Here is a 17,586-nt window from a genome sequence, read left to right on the forward strand (position 1 = left end):
TCCCTCTTCATTTTGTAGTCTTGAATTTGAAAAGTTTTCAATGTGCACAGGAACTCCCTTAAACCAGGTTAAGAACCACTGCCGGAAAATAAATTAAATGTTTTTGCAGGGGTTTTGGAGCATCTGGCCTAAACACTCACTGACCTATCACCCATTTGTAAAGGTCATCAAATTATCAAAACTTGAAAACGCCATCTTCTTGCGATATCCCATCAGTGCAGATTTAATCTGAGCAGAAAAGTAGACTGTGTTGCATTAGCATAAAAAAAAAAGAAAAATAAAAAAGTCTTGTATGCGCTCGCTCTGATTCAGTCTTTAACTCGGTTTAGATAACACACTTAACTGGTTAATAACATGACAGTCGCAAAGATTTAGGCCTCGCCCTAACTCGGCTGTAATCGAATCGTGCCATCGTACCTCAACATACTCTTGTCTGCCTCTCGTCACATTTGCAGCCGTTGTATCAATACTTCAGTGTTCAGGGGGTGCCGGCGGGGGCCTAGACAAACGCCCGCCACCGCTTGTATAATTGCTTATTCAACGTTGACCCCTGCTCCGCTCGGGAAGGCGGTGAGGGAGGACGGAGAAGGAAGTGGCGAGAGGAGGAGAGCGGCGGAGGTGGGGGAGTCATAGTTTCATCTTGGCTGCCAAGGCAAGTCAATGTGGAGCCTGTTTTTTTTTTTTTTTCTTTTTGGAGGGGTGGGTGTCCAAAGCCAGGGCCTTTTTCCTGTGGCCCCTTCTCCTACTCCTCCTTCATCCTCCGTCTTCCTCAGAGCCCGGCTGGGTCTGGCGCTGGCACAGAGGCCCCTTTGTTGTGCACCCGAAGGCTCTGACTCGATTTTTTTTTTTTTTTCACTCCCTTTCCACATCCCCCCTCCTCCATCATTCCACCTCCACCTCACCAGTCCCCTCCCTCGCTTTCACAAATATGAGATAATAGGAAAAACGGAGCTGGCCACTTGTGGTGACTCAGGGCAAAAAAAAAAACAACATGTGAGGGAACAATAGAAAGTGTGAAAGAGAAACGAGAGATGGCACTGTTCCTTAGCTGGACCACGACCTATCTTTCTCGCTCACTGGGAGATCCAAAAGCCGGCCACAAACATATGTATGTGTGTGTATATATATATATATATATATATATATATATATATATATATATATATATATATATATATATATATATATATATATATATATATATATATATATATATATATATATATATATTTAAAAATGTAACTTTTCATTATTATTTTTTTTTTTTAAGGCAGGTATCTGCCCAAAACCCCACCCATTTAAATATGCAGGGCCCACACCCCAGTGTGGGCACAAATTCTCCTCGTGATTAACTCACACTTGCACACGTCACCTAAGAAAAAAAAAAAAAAGTGGAAAATGTGGAAAGTGTTGTGCTGCTCGTTTATATGATGTGGTTCCTGGCAACTGTCGGGAGTCACGAGCGGTTGCTATGTTTTCGTGCAACTGTCAAGTTCAATTACAGGCTAAAATGAAATAGAATGTGAAATAAAGTGGGAAAATGTATCGAATTAAATTAATTGACAAAATGTGGTAACTGTATTTAAGGTTTTTGATTTCATGCAACTTATAAAAATAGAGAAATTACATATTTAAAATTGAATACACGAATGAAATTAAGAGTTTTTTTTTTTTTAATCAAATCAAATGAAAATATTTAAAATATATTTTTAAAAAGATTTTTACACTGTGGTTCCTGGAAAGTGTTGGTTGTAACTATTTGCTGTCACGCTTATTACATACATTCAAGTTTAGAAACTATTGAAATGTAATCATTAAAAAATATCATATGGTTCCTGGAAACAAGCTCATTTAACAATAATAAAAAAAAACATGTTGAAAAGTTATGCATAAAAACAATTTAAAAAGTTAAAAGAAAACATAGTTGAAAGGGTAAGAAATGTACTGTAATAATGAACAATACAGTATGGTTGCTCGCCACTTTTCTTTAATTAATGTGATGTAGTTTTTAAATTGACGACGTCCTTTTATAAAAGCAGTAAATTGACTCAACATCCAGCAGTTATGAGGAACTAAACAAGCAAACAGAGGGGACAAGGAGGTCGCAGTTGAAGGATATTGGGTGCCATGCTGCCATCTTTATCGGAGTTTGAGGTGCAAAACTGCCAGATCCTTGAAGAGTTTTTATTCAGACTCATGAATAGAAAATGAAAGGGACACGTGCAATATATAAAGGAGTAAAAACTCCCCCGAAAGTGTAAATTCTTTTATTTTTGTATTTTATTTTTTTATTTTTTTTTAATTTCAGGTGTTATTTTATTTACTGTATTTTTATTTATTTTTTTCGTGTTTTTATACTGTGCCGTGCATTTTTGACATATCGTTCGGTGACAACATTTGGGATACTTTATATATTTGCTGAATGACAATAAATCTGAGTCTGACTTAGATACAGTACGTGTGTCCATTTCTGAATTGTGTTTATCGAGGGGGTCAGCGTGGGGTCATCTCTGTGCCAAGTCCGCTTCATCAATCAACAACTCAGAAGACTACGGCGTGCCTCCTTGCATCTTCTCCTCCTCCTGTCTTCTTTCCACTTTTTTTTTTTTTTTGCCATCCTCTGCACAATGAAAGAGCCTCTTGGCTTTTTATGAATAGTTAAAGTGGTCCCCGACCTGTCACTTGGGACAATGGCTGCAGCCCTGTTAATAAATAAAAATACTAACTAGAGATGGAGACAAGAGAGGCAGAGAAAGAGAGAGAGAGAAGGGCAAACGGGCTGCCATTTGTTGTTCCCTCTCACTTGTCAAAGCTCTTTGGCTTAAAAGCCTCTGTCATTGTTGAGGGAGGAAGGGGGCAGGGAGCACTGGGGGCTAATAGCACCTGTTGGGGTGATGCTGAGACAGCTGTCAGAGAGGGAGGGAAACACGGCAAGGCACTCCTTCTCCCTTCTCTGGGCGCATGTGTTGCTCGGAAGAATCTGATTGCTGCATGTGGCTGGATCGTGTAAAGTCAAGGACGGAGGAGAGCCAGGGATGAAGCCGAGAGAGTCTGTGGCGGGAAGTTCCCAATTGATCCTTTCGCGGGTCCGTTGTGCGCTAACACTCGACTAAAGTCGGCGGGGAAGGAGCTGATTCAGGCCTCTAGAGACGTTGCTACAGTATGTAGGACACGCTCCAGTGCATCTGTGTGCCTGCGTGTGCGTGTTTGTGTGAGCTGAGCTTGTATTGTCGTATGTTTGAGTAAGATGCAAGTGATTTGGCTGTGTATCGTTCGAAAGCTATGCAACAGCTACTGGACTTATGCTTCCCATTGCAATAAAATGGACATTTATATGAAGACTACTGCTACATCCACAATACTTTCGATATGCTTAACAATGATTACAAAATCACATTTTTCAAGCAAAAAAAAAAAAAAAGAATTTAGTAGTTGTAACTAACAACTATTAAAATAATCATTGAATCTAGCTTTAAGACAACTTTCCAAAATGACAATGCAGAAAATGCACAAACCGTTTATGAGCCACTCACTGATCCATAATATAAAAAAAAATAGATCAACAATGATTTTTGATTATTGTTTCCCAAAGTAAAGCAGATGTTTGCAAACGTCTTATTTTGATCAAATCCAAAATTGTCATTGTGGAAGACTACAAAAATCTGGCAGTTTTGGACAATTTTAACATCTCTAAAAGGATTAATCGATAATCAAAACAGTCGAATAATCTGATGTTATACCTTGTCAATTAGTCGATTAATTGTGGTACCTCAAGAGTTTTGTCACGCATAGGCTATTAGTTGTCTTGCGTGATGTCCCTTTTGGCTGATTATCAGTTCTCACATGTTCAATGTGGTGTATTTAGCAAATAAAAAAAAAAATAAAAAAAAAATATATATATATATATATATACACACAATATAACAATTTCCAATTGCTGCAGTTGAGTTAAGTGGAGGTTATTGAAGCAAAAACAAATAAATACATAAAAAAGTTTAAACAAATGAATCAAATCCATAAAAGAAATACTTTTTTCATGAGTATAAAATAACTGAAAATTGAGCAATTAAATGCAACAATGACCCCTTTATGAAATACTTGACTCATTCAGCCATTTTCAGCAGTAAAAAGTTAATATTTTGTCTATAATTAATGTAGTAACTTCTTCTTTTTTCATGTACAATTTATATGTTTAAAAAGTAACTTTTCTACTTGCTGTCGGCTGATGATGACATCACCTGTGCTGAGGAAGTAGGTAACGACCGATCATGGCTCAGTTTGCTGACTAAACCCAGAAAACAGGTGAGCCATGATTGGCCGTTACCTACTTCCTCAGCACAGGTGATGTCATCATCAGTCGACAGCAAGTAGAACAATTACTTTTTAAAGGTATTCATTGTACATGAAAAATAATGACGTTATCAAATTCATTCCGGACAAAATATTAACTTTCCACTGCTGATAATTGCTCAATGAGTCAAGCATCCCTTTAAATAGCCCAGTAACGACCAAAAACACAAATTGATGCATTGGACACCATAAATGGACTTTTGTCATTTATATGGATAATGAGGCATCCTTAAATATGAATTTGAGTAAGAATTTGTGTCACAGTGCAGACAGGCTGTGGCACCAGCAGCAAGATGAAGATGTTTTGCCTCCTCACATCTGTCGGGAATAATCCAAAGCTAAACAAACTTTTGTCTCATCTGTGAGCACGGCGCAGTCGTATATACGATATAAGAGAGTGTTTGTTTGTTTGTGCATTTGAGTGTGTGTGTGTTTGCGTTGGCTGACAGGGTTAATCTCCCTCCCCGCACCCTGCAGTGTTAAAAACCTCCCTCGGTGCTAAGACCTCGCATCCCAAGTGCAGATGGCTCCCGGTAAATAACATTTGCAGCACGTCTCCTTTATCTTAGTGCTCACTATATTCATGATGCAACGCAGCGCAACTCTAATATATATGTACAGTGAGACCTTCACTTCGGAGAGCCCAAACTTTTTTGTGGGCAATTTTTGCATCCAACTAGCGCTGAACCATGACTTTCTAATTAATATTTCCTTCCACAAGACACTAGGGATGTAACGATATCCAAACATCCCCATACGATATCACGATATAAAGATCACAATACGATAATTATTATGCTATTGTGGGGAGGTTGGCGATACAAAAAAAAAAAGGTCACAATATTTTCAGCACACAAGCAAGCACACATTGACTTCCTTCACATATTGACTCGGTTCATAAGCATATTACATTCCTCTTCATCTGACCATTATTATCATGATTTTAAACACAGAAGGGCCAAAACATGCCTTGTGAAAATTAAACAGCACTAAAAAATAAAAATAAAAATTGTCACCAGGGGGTGCTACAATTGCACAAACGTAAATCAACCCGACTTTTATTTAACAGATGTGCTGCTTTTTAATATTGTGACATGACGACGACGATATATTGTGACAGTTTTAATATCGCAATATCACGATATTGCCGTTATCGTTACATCCCTACAAGACACACGCTTTGAATTCGGGTCCCTCGGCTGCGATCTTTTAGCAGTAAACATACATGTCGGAGTGGGGATCGTTTTTAGCGTGTCACGTCAGCGAGAGAGAAACAAAGCGGCGGCTGATAATGTGTCCATTGTGGCGGGTGCATTAAGGCCCTCTTTGTCTCTGGGCCCACAGGGCTAATGATTCTCTAGCAGCAGGTGAGAGGCAAAAAGCCTCTCGCACTTCCTCTACCCGCGCGCTCCACTTGTCTCTCGCTTTGTCTTGTGCCGGCCCGCTCCGCTCTTGTCCCTTTTTTTTTTCCCCTCCCCGCTCTTGCGCGCTTGTTTTTTTTCCTCGGATTTCCTTTCGCTCGATTATCAGCATCCCTCTCCTCTCCTGTCCTTTCTCTCTCGCTCGCTCTCCCTCAGTCTGCTCCCGCTGATGCGGCCATTAGGCTGAGCCGCTGCTGCCTTTATTACAGTAAATGGACTTTAAAAAGGTGCTTTATTGTCATATTGGCCAGCCAACTAAATCTCCCTCTTCCTCTCTCTCCTCTGTGTCCTTGGTCACCCTGAACAGAAGCTCCCAGCATTGAGAGGCTGTTGTCAAAGGACTGGAAGGACAAACTTTTGGCCATGGGCTCAGGGCACATTGGCGAAATTAAAGGTAGGTTACGTCTCACGACAACTTCACATCCAACATTTGAATACGAAGTTATGAAAGACTGACTCATTGCTCACATAAGCCACGAGGACTCCGGGAACATACAAATGGCGGAACGAGCAACAAATAGTCCCTTTTTTTCTGTCACTCTAATTGAGTGCAACAATATTTTTTTTTTATGAGTTTGCCCTCAAATTTCCCAGAAAAGCTTTTGAATGAAGGATTGTTTAAGCCTGTTTTCCTATAAATCCTTTTGCATTCCAAATAATTGCAATGCTTCCTAATTAGAACGAACAACCGGAAAAACAATAAAAAAAACATTCTTCCTGTGACCTTATTAAGACAACCTTCCTGTTGCCCTCATGCTCATCTTTGCACTCATATATGGTCATAGAAATCCTTCCTGTGTCAATAAAAAGTCAAGGAAAACCACAAAAAAAAAAGACGCCGATAAGGAGATGAATACTTCTTGCTGTGACCAAAAAAGAAATTAAGACACAACCACCCATATTGAAGGTGGAGACTGTATTTAATGAATAAATGATTGATCAATTGATATATGAAACACCCTCCAATTAACCTGTCAATAGCCAGGTTATATGTAATATGGATAATGGATATGTAATATAAATCTGGTACCTCTCCACGGTAATTGGTCGGGAAAAGGCGGGCCATTCTGTACAATAATCACGGCCACTGGTGAAAATTCCGTGTTCACTCTTGCCAAAGGGGGGAAAGCACAAACATCTTACCAGCTAGAAATGCACGAAGCGCCTCTTGCTGTTCAACATTCAACAAGGAAATGGTGAGTCATTCTGCGAGAACAGAATTAATCGCAGCGTCCTTTCGTCCATGTTAGGTTTGTTTGTCAGTTCCGGCGTCGGCACTGGCTTCCTGGTTTCGTCACAGTTGCATATCCCGCTCCCAAACACAATGTCGCTCTGTGATTGGTCCAAACCAGCAGCGGTTCGGGAACGGCAGTTATCAGCGGGAGCGGTACAAGATGTATTCTCCGGAGTTTGTGAACTCACAAATACCGCCAGAATTCGTCTTGAGAGAGCAAGGTTACCCTCCTATGATATAAGGATATAAATGTGATGATCAAATATGACAATGATCACCCACCCTTGCTTATACAAGGCCATTAAACACCTCTTTGCCTATATAAGAGCATTATTTAATTAACAACCACAAAAGCACCAGGCTGACCAGACCAAAAGGTAGGAAGGCAACAATAATGTGCAGGAGCCAAAGACAAATATAAAAAGAGAAACATTTGCCGGCATCGACGCTTCATTAGGAAGCGAGATATGTAATCAAAGAGCTTCGCAGAGCGCCATCGCGAGGGTGTGCTTCATTGATCAAACCTCCCTCTATTTTTTTTTTTTTTTTTTTTTGCCCAGCTCCCCACTGAGCTGACATTTCCGTGTTGGGGGCGTCCTGCATCGCGCCCGCACACCAACAGCTGGGGGCAAAAATCACCAGTCCATATGAGTGAATTTGTCTGTCTCCTTTGATTGCGCTTGCATTGATGAAGCATAACTTTTTTATTCAAGACCCTCATTGGACACTTCATTGGGTACACAATCTAACCCAAATTGCACTTTACAGATAGTTATGATAGTAACAACTATAATTTATTCACATGGACAAATTGTTGGTACCCTTCTGTTGATGAAAGGAAAACACTGTGAAATTGAACTTTTTCTAAGTCCCACTTTCCACGTCCACTTCCATACATTCTCATCATTACCAGCTCTGTGATATTGCTTAGTTGTGCACTTGGTTAAATGAATTGTGAGTACAATAAATTTGAATCGTTTCATTACTGACTGTCATACCTTGGTGGTTAAAACAACTTTTGGGAAAGTAAAACAAATATTGAGATGAAATTAAGAAAGTAGGAGGCAAGCAAACTGTATCAAGCTTTGTCAATGGGAAAATCAAGTTAGACTCCAGCATGGAGTAAACACTTGAATCAAACTAATCAGCGTAATCCAATTATTGAGAATAACCGGGTCGCTTCCTTCACGTGAATATACTCGCTAATAATCTGCCAGACTTTGTAGACCCTTCCGCTTTCCGTTTTGGCCCCTCTCCTTCCTCGTGGGTGGGACGGGGTGCTCGGTCATTAATTAGCCCTCCGAAACGGAGCGACAAGCATGGCATTGTTACAAATTGGTTCATTATCTTGAGAGTTTTAGGCCGACTCGGGCTGTAATAATCACGGCGCGGAAGGGGACAATCCTCTGATCGATTCTTCTTCACAGCAGCTGAAGAAACAAGCTGATGTGAGGAGGAGGGGGATTGTCGTAGAAGTTCGAGGAAAGAGGGGGTGCTGGTTCGGGAAGGGGGGTTTGCTTTGTCGCTCCGTCTGCTCTGGTTTACTGATTAAAGCTTCGCATCTGATGTGGGGAAGAAAGAAAAGCAGCTTCATCTTCACACACTTTTTTTTTTTATTTCATTGAAAGGAACGCTCTTACACCTCGGTGCCCGCATCCGCACTGTTTGTGCGCCCCCCGATTTAAGCGTGTTTGCATTTGTGCGTGTGTGTGCGTGTGTTTGACCCCCCCCCCTCCCCCACCACCACCAGACAAGAAAGCCTCCTTTGATCCATCGTTTCACCTTTACAACCCCCCCACCCCTTCTACCCTTTAAGTTATCCCCTCTCACTTCACCCCCTTTACTTGAACAGGCCAACGTTTTTTAACACTGGACCCTTTCTTGTCTTGGTCAGCTTGGCGACACACACACACACGTTTCTCTCTTTCTGGCTTTACAAAGGTGGGTCTGTGCGTTAGGACAGCGGCCTGTTTATTTTATTTTTCCAGCAGCCAGCGCTCCCGACAGTTGCCTTTATTGTTGATTGTTGGCGGATGGATGGAGTGAGGGAAGGGAGAGGCTGGCTGAATGCATGGATGGATGGATGGATGGATGGATGGATGGATGGATATTTGATAAATGTATAGATATTAGAGGATGGATGGATGGATGGATGGATGGATGGATGGATGGATGGATGGATGGATGGATGGATGGATGGATGGAGGGATGGATTGTGGGGGGTGTTGGCGGTTTTGGTGCAACTACCAAGTACGACTCTCACCTTCCCGTGCGGTCAAAGGCCGGGTCAGACTCCATGTAGCGCATTGTCTTCACCTCCATTCCTCCTGACCTTCTTCTTATCACCTCCCCCTACAAGCTAGTCCCCTTTCGCTCCCTTTTCTCTGGCCGTCATCTGGTTTGACTGGTGCAGGAATGCGGACCTCTTTAAGGTAGCAGCTGAGGAACAATGGACGATTGTAGTCGCGCGTAACGCGTATATAGTAAAGCTTAAAACTGGAGGACCCAGCGCTGATTGTGCTTCTCCTTTAACTACATCCTGTTGAGTGATTTAGGCCTCGCGCGACGCCGTGTTTGGAAACGTAGTCGTGTATGTGTGTAATTGTGTGTCTGTGTGTGTGTAATGGAGCTGGTATGTCAGGATCTGAGGGGTTAAAGGTCAGGCCATGCTAAATGTGAGCAGAAGGCGGGTTGACTGCAGGGTAAACACAGACCAGACACACTTTCCTTCTCTCTCTCTCTCTCTCACACACACAAAAGTCTCAAGAGCCACCGTTTTTTTTTGTCAAAAATTTAAAAATCATCATTTGTTGTTTGTTAGACTGGAGCTAATTTCTGGTTTGTTTAAGTTTCCACTTCTTGACTATTTTTTATGTAAATGAAGCAATAAAAACAATGATGAATGTGCTCTTTAGTAATGACAGGAAAAAAAAACAAAAAACGAGTCAACATCTGGTTTTACAACACACCTTCCGTCGAAAGCGACACCAAGCCCCTAACCGGTCGTATATTAGACGGACCAACAAGCCATGGATAGCCTTACACTACTTTGTTGTTCCTTGCCCTTTCTGACCCGACTCCCACAATCCTCTCTGGCCTTCGGATAGAAGACATCCGCGTGCGCCGTATTTGTATTCTCCACAAACTTTTCACGCCGAGCTTGAATGAAGCCCTCTTCTTCTTCTTCTTTTCTTTTTTTTTTTTTTTTGACAGAGAGAAAACAAAAATGTGCATCCTTCCTTCAAGTTCAAGCCTTGAGTTTCTTTCCAAGGATTACAATCAACCCCACCCACCCTCTACCTTAGGTACCCCGGACAGCCTGGCGGAGAAAGAGCGCCAACTGATGGGCATGATCGGCCAGCTGAGCAGCCTGAGGGAGCAGCTCCTGGCGGCCCACGAGGAGCAGAAGAAGCTGGCCGCCTCGCAGATGGAGAAACAGAGGCAGCAGATGGAGCTGGCCAAGCAGCAGCAGGACCAGGTACACAATCAGTCCTTCCACAACAATAGCTGGGAAACACCGTTAACGCCACCCAACCCGTTTTCCCGGCTGTCTGTACATTTATAAGAGGGTACTGTAGTACTGTACATGCCGCCAGCCAGCTCGAAAAGGCAAACGAGTCCCTTTTCAACACAGTGGTGATGATGTGTGCAGCTACTGACTTTACTGGGTGGGTCAAGTCGGGGACAAGGGCCACCAATCATGGAGGGGAAGTTGGAGATTCCCAGCAAAGCACCAGTACACACAGGTTAAACACACACAAACAGCGATAATGCAGTTTGACAGCCAGAAAATATCTTATGCCCAAACAACTTAGTGTAATTCATATTGGTTAGTAGTAGTTACCAGCTTGTCAACCAGTAGCTTCCACTCCGTTCTGGAATCTTCCATCATGCTCTACATGACGGGTATGTGCAGATTTATATATATATATATATATATATATATATATATATATATATATATATATATATATATGTACACACACACACACAGGGGTATACACAATATATCGAAAAAATATCGATATCACGACATTGTCCCATGCAATATGCATAGTCTTATTGCAAGTCTTGCAATAAGTTTCAGATTAAATTTTATGCTTTTATCTGAATTTCACCAGTCAAACTCTAACTACAAAGTGCACCACCATCCAATAGTTGAACATTATCAAGAGGTAATTACAATTAATTAGTTTAATTGAGTTTGCTGATTTTGCTGCATGAAAAAGTGTAATTCTTTTATTTGATAATAAAAATCTAATTTCTTTAGGTAACATGATAAATATTGCAATGATATCGATATCACTATATTCAGCAACTATATTGCATCTTCCAATATCGTGCAGCCCTAATATATATATATATATATATATATATATATATATATATATATATATATATATATATATATATATATATATATATATATATAAATCTGCACATACCCGTTTCAGCATTTCTACAGAAAAATCCCAGACTAGACAAGTTCACCAATGATTAGCGAATCGGTATGGGTTTTGCGCATCTTTTTTTTTTTTTTTTTTTTTAGGTGTGGCTGGGAAAAAAAAGCAACACATTTTACAACCACAGATATGCGCTGCTGGCAACCAAAACAGAACAGGGTGCAGGAGTGAGTTTAGGGTACGTCGCGCCGGAGCGGCTGCAAGTGAGACAAAAACGCTGTCAGGCGAGACTCTGACAGGTATTTGCATAGAAAGACGGGCTTCCCCTTCTTTTTGTTGCGGTTTTAGCTGCCGGGAAGCCAGCTTTGCACGGTAAACTCGACGCGATGCACTCGCAGCGGGAAAAAAATAAAAAAATCACCTGTGGTCGGTTGTAAGAATGTAGCGTGTGAATGAACACCGGACCGTGTGAGACATGAGGGAGGTTGTTTCACTGACTACGTTACCATCCAGTCAAAAATTGGGTGAAGGAAACTGATTACTTTTACATACGTGAGCGTACATATTCCAATCTCAAAGCGCGATGCACCAACATCATGAAGCAAATAGCTGCCAATTTAGCTTTTAACTTTCTATGGTCAATAAAAGAGATGATATTCCTGTCACTCAAGTAGGCAGTAGTAGAAGAATAGTTCTGAAACATGTAAAGGCAGGATGACCCTGAAATACAACAAAAACGTAATATACAAACAACTTTTGCAAGGACAAACAAATTGAGACGTCACTGCCTTAGCAATAGATGGCAGATGGTCCCTAAGTATGTCGATGCAACAGCGCTGACCCTTTGGCAGCGAGCTGAGACCAGATGAGATCTTCTTCGTTCTTCGTTCTTAATATTTCATTGCCTCTGTCGTGCAACTGGGGCCCCCCAAGACCTGTGCACGTGTCGCACTGCCCTCACCCCGTAAACACAACACGGTTGGTGTGTTCTATATTCCATATATTTGAATAATGTGCTGATTTTTTTTTGTCCTCAGATTGCCCGGCAACAGCAGCAGCTCCTGCAGCAGCAGCACAAAATCAACCTCCTGCAGCAGCAAATCCAGGTGAGGCCGCTTTTGTGCGTGTACAGCCGTGCATTGATGCTTTGTGTGTGCGTGTGCACGTAGATGGTGGTGTTTTATGTATGTTTCATAACGTGCGAGTCAGCACAAGTTTGTGTGCGTGCACTTTCAAGGCCCTGGAAGGCCATTTTGTAGTTTCAAGCCAAACTGGAGGGGCAAGTCAACATGTGCAGTCTGCGCGTGAACTTTTATGGCAACCCTTTTTTGGGGGTTACCAATTGTTGAGTCGTGGTACTAAAAAGGTGGCAACAGGTCACCACCACTTGTTGCTTTTTCTTCACACAATGCCTCTTTTCTTCTCGTAACAAACAGCCGCATGCCAAGGAGATGAAATGTCACGTCGGTATTATGTCAAGCTATTCGTGACAAAGCAAACGTCTTTGTGTCGGGGAACAATGGAGGAAAGAAAAGCCAGATCAACTGTACTACCTAGAGGGAAAACATGAGCGGTAGTTCTCAACCTTGATTGAGCCAAGGCATGTATTTTACAGAAAAAAATAATCATGCCACCAAACCGAAATGTTGCAAAAAGTATCAATTTGCTCCAAAATTGAACTACTCAGTGTGAAATCTATGTAGTTCTACACAAAGCGTTTATTGTGTAGCATGAATGGCAACAGGTTAACTGGAACCTCTGCCACCTAGTGTAAGTCTATGTAAATGTTTTTCCTGTCACTATATGCCAGTTGCATAGATAGACAGATGTACCAAATACATTTCTCAGTTTTTCTGAAAATTAAACCTGTTGATTGACCCCCTGTCAGGGAAGAAACAGGATTGTAGTTTTGTTTTAATAATACAAAAAGAAGAAAACAGATGAGAAACCAACTGAATGTGGACATTTGAGAGGCTGTTGGAAGTAATCGACCTATTTATTGACTGCATTTAGTTGACAGAGACTCTCCACACTTGACTTTTTTAGCCACAGGTATAAATGAGACTTGACGGGAAGTATGGAGGACCAAAACTGACAAAATTCAAAATAAATAAATGACTAAATACATAAATAAATCTTTTAGTCATTTATTTATTTAGTCATTTATTTACTTAGAATTTTGGCAGTTTTGGTCCTTCTTAGGGAAGTGGCTCAGAAATGTATAAACAGTAGGGATGTAACGATATCCAAACATCACGATACGATATCACAATATGAAGGCCACGATACGATAATTATCACAATATTGTGGGGAAGTTGGTGATATTAAAAAAATCACAATATTGTAAAAAAATAACTAAATAAAAAGTCACACTAAAAAAACAGAATATTGTTCTTATACGGCAATGAAAAATATTGTAAAAATATTTATAAAAATATATAAATATATGTATTGAGGCACTTACTCAACTTATTGACTCACAAGATCACAAGCGTATTACTTTCCCCTTCATCTGACCATTAGTATGGATTGTAAACGTATAAAGGCCAAAACATGCCTCGTGAAAATTAAACTGCACTAAGAAACTAGCCACCAGGGGGTGCTAGAACTGCACGAATGGAAATCAACCTCACTTTTTTAACACGTGGTGCTTTTAATATCGTGACATGACGACGATGATATATTGTGGGAGACTGCATATCGCGATATCACGGTATTGCCGGTATCGTTACATCCCCAATAAACAGTGGCGGCTGGCTAGATTTTGCGCCACCATTTTTGGTGCGAAAGGCCATGTGATACTCTTATACTCTTTTATACTGTGATATTTTTGATTGGCCGTCACATCAACCAATCCATTCAATTACAGCAAGACTTGTTGCTAATGTCATGAACCCCATGCGACATTTCCCACCTGGTTTCATCCACAAACGTCGCTCTCTCGGCGTGCGGCGGGCCAGATGCAGCAGGGCTGGATGGACTGAGCTAAACGGACTTGAAAAATGGAAGTATTGTCCTTTTTTGGGTGCGACAGTGGATCCTCTATGTCGGTCCAGGTGGCTCGGAACTAATAGCCCGGGACTTTCTAAAGGCAGATGACACTGAATTTTGAGCTGAGAAAGGCCCGCTTTGTATCACCGAGATGCCCCGTCCAAGACGGAGCGCACACACACACACACATGCATGCGCTGCCCCCCCCCCCCCCCCCCCCCCCCCCCCGTGAGTTGGCCATACACAGTTGTGCGTGATAAGGAGCCTTGTGATAGCGTTTTTTGGTGTCAAGCAGCTGTGATTATTTGCTTTGTGCAAGTTCAATTCGACATTGTTCTCCCCTTTTTTTTGTGTCTCGCAAGTGCGCTGTTCGTGAAGACATGTCTATGTGTTCTAGATTGGACGTATGCGCGTATATGTGCATTTGCCGCAGCTGTGTGTGCGTGTGTGTGTGGAGCTGTAAACACGTCCGCTCATGATTCACTCCCTCACGACCCCGTCGAGACAAAGCGCTCTTTTCCCATGACTTTGCAACCTTTTCCCAAACAAGCGTCGAACGCCCTCCCCAACAATAGCCTCTCACATGACGCGGGGGAGGAGGGGGCAGCTGGAGGGGCATTGGCGATGGCGTAAACTAAGTGTACGTATCTCGAAAAGGATGCGCGATGATCAAATGCTGGGCATCAAAGAGTTGGTGGAGAAAAAGGCGCTGCTTAATCATTCATGAAGCGATTGTGGGCGCAATCCCACAATACAATGGCCTGCCAGAGCGAGGGCACCAGGTTCACTATGTCGGGGTGTGTGTGCGTGTTTTGTGTCTGTATGATAAGCCCCTTGTGATTGCATTTCCCCCTAACGAGGCCGAGTTCAGCTGTCCCTTCTTGTGTATCTCTCTGTTTGTAGTGCGCATGTGTGTGTGTGTGTGTGAGTTGGCTTTGTTAGGCCCTAAACCCCCAAAGGCCCGTGAAGAATGCTTTCAAGCGTCCACTTGGACGAGGTGATGAAATGAAACGAATGATCAAGCTCATGAAAAAGAGAGGAGAGTGGCACACATCTTTGTGAAAGGAGGACAAAATATTTATTGTCGACTTTTTTTTTTTCATAACCGCACAATCGAACGCGTACTACATGCGTGACAGCTTATGTAGGCCATTGAATGGGATCCAACCCCACCGCTTTACTTTGCACTCGACGCACGTGCTCATTGTATAAGTGCTCATTAGTATCCAGAAGTCAGCGATTGACTCGTTTTGACTAATTGATTCTTACCTGGAATTAGCATCGCTAATGAGCCATTAGACAAACACCGTCAGAAATAAGAGTAACGCTGAGGTCAATTGCAACCCCTCTAGGTACAATCTGCACTAATATATCCCGTTATTGGACTGTGTGGTGTTTTTCAGGGGTACAGGGATTTCACAAGGCAGGTTTAGTGAGAAACCTGGGTCAAGAAACCGTAAAATGTGGGAAACTCTCCGTCTTCCGTTTCAGAAAGGGACGTAATTGAAACCAGAGGATCAGGGGGAACTCTAGCCTGTTTCATAAAAAGAGATCATTTAAGCTCTCGGTCAGTTACCGTAGTAACATAGTCCATGAACCTAACCTGGTCAGTAGCAGGTTTTTTCACAATGAACCTCAAGTTTTTCCCTGTCCCCGCCTCCTTTCAGCCACACACGACAATTCATTTCCTCATTCATTCAGTCCGCTGCGGCGACTTTTTGCGTAAATACGCCTGTAGTCTATAGCTTAAAGTCCACTTTTGTCACAAACATGGCATGTCCTTTTGACAATGAGCCTATGGAGTATATGCCACGGAAGAGGTGGGACTGTTTTTGCACTTGAGCTTTGGTTCCGGTTCGGTTTGCGACATGTGGGCTACGTCCCAATACTTGAGCTTCCAACTTTGTGCCCCTCGGTTGCCCATTCACAACCCGGACCGGAATCAAAGCTCATGTGCAAAATCATAGAAGTTGGAAGTCCCGCCTCTTCCGTGGCATATACCCCATTGATGAAGGTGCCGTTTTATTGCGCAGGGAATTAAATATTCGGCACAATTTATCTTTTTGAGTGGTACTGTTTCACATCACAGTCCATCATCTACATGCACAACTTAATCCATCATTCGCAACATTACCAGATGTAGTCATATGCACTCACATCGCACCATGTATTGTGCTCCGTTTTTTTTTTCTTATACTTGTTTGGATAATGTTTTTATATTTCATCTAGTCAAGTGCGCTTGTCCCTCATAGGATTGCACCTAAATGAAATTAATTAATGAGCTATTATTCAACAGGTTTCATCTGTAATATTATTGTGATTTGCAAAGGACTATACATTTAAATTTACGCATTGACCCGAGCAGCAACGTTCTCCCACGCCACCTTCCTCTATGGGGAGCCGCTGCGGTGTTGCCCTATTTTTTTTTTCAAATTCGACATATGATCGCATTAAGATTTTCAGTTGAGAGGGGCAAAAATAAAATATATATTAAAAAAAAAAAAAAAAAAGCAACACAGGAGCAGAGGGCGGCGCCGCGCTCGTCTTCGCCGTTGCCATGGTGACTTGACGGACTCCATTGAGGTGGTCTTTTAAGTCTGGTGGTAACTCCAGGTGCAACTATTCATCGTTGATATAACTCACTGGAATCAGCTGTGCTGGAACCGAAAACGCAGAGTTTCCTATCTCGTTGTTGAGGGTTAATCTCACAGTTTATTGCACCTGCTTTGTGAAATACACCCACAGGTGTGACTTCTAAGTTGAGATGTTTCCCAAGTGTTATTGAGCCTTGGCAAATATTTGACAAAGACTATCGCTTAATGAATCGCATATTCGGCCAAGCAACTTCTCGTAAGTTATGGTACCAACCGTACACTTAATCCCATAAAGTCTTGAATTTCCAGCTTTAGTCCAACTAAACCGTGGCTTTTAAAATCCAACTAGACATGTGTGTAACCATAAATGTACCCTTGGCCCCTCATTACACTAATCTTAAACACAATCTAGATTTATACCCAAGCTTAAGTAAGCACCGGCGGGGGGGGACTGATCCTTCCATTCTAGGACGATATGACACAAATTATTCCCAGGTCAAAACGTGAGAATGTGTGCGCATGCAGACACAGCCGCGTCTTCCCGCACCCCCTGCCAGGGGCCTCCTTGTTAAGTTGGAAATGGTGAGCATGT

The 17,586-nt window shown here is 42.0% G+C and overlaps 1 protein-coding gene across 9 annotated transcripts in view; it reads left to right on the top strand.

The window, feature by feature from the left end:
* sox5 (SRY-box transcription factor 5) overlaps positions 1-17,586 on the top strand; it is a 93,707-nt gene that overhangs the window by 35,360 nt on the left and 40,761 nt on the right. For all 9 annotated transcript variants that reach the window (XM_077500081.1, XM_077500084.1, XM_077500082.1 and 6 more), the window contains exons 4-6: positions 6,079-6,165; positions 10,311-10,483; positions 12,446-12,514. In XM_077500081.1, coding sequence (XP_077356207.1) covers positions 6,079-6,165; positions 10,311-10,483; positions 12,446-12,514 — 329 coding nt within the window. The remainder of the gene's footprint in view (positions 1-6,078; positions 6,166-10,310; positions 10,484-12,445; positions 12,515-17,586) is intronic.

Source organism: Festucalex cinctus, chromosome 16, assembly GCF_051991245.1.
Source record: "Festucalex cinctus isolate MCC-2025b chromosome 16, RoL_Fcin_1.0, whole genome shotgun sequence".
Lineage (NCBI taxonomy): Eukaryota > Metazoa > Chordata > Actinopteri > Syngnathiformes > Syngnathidae > Festucalex > Festucalex cinctus.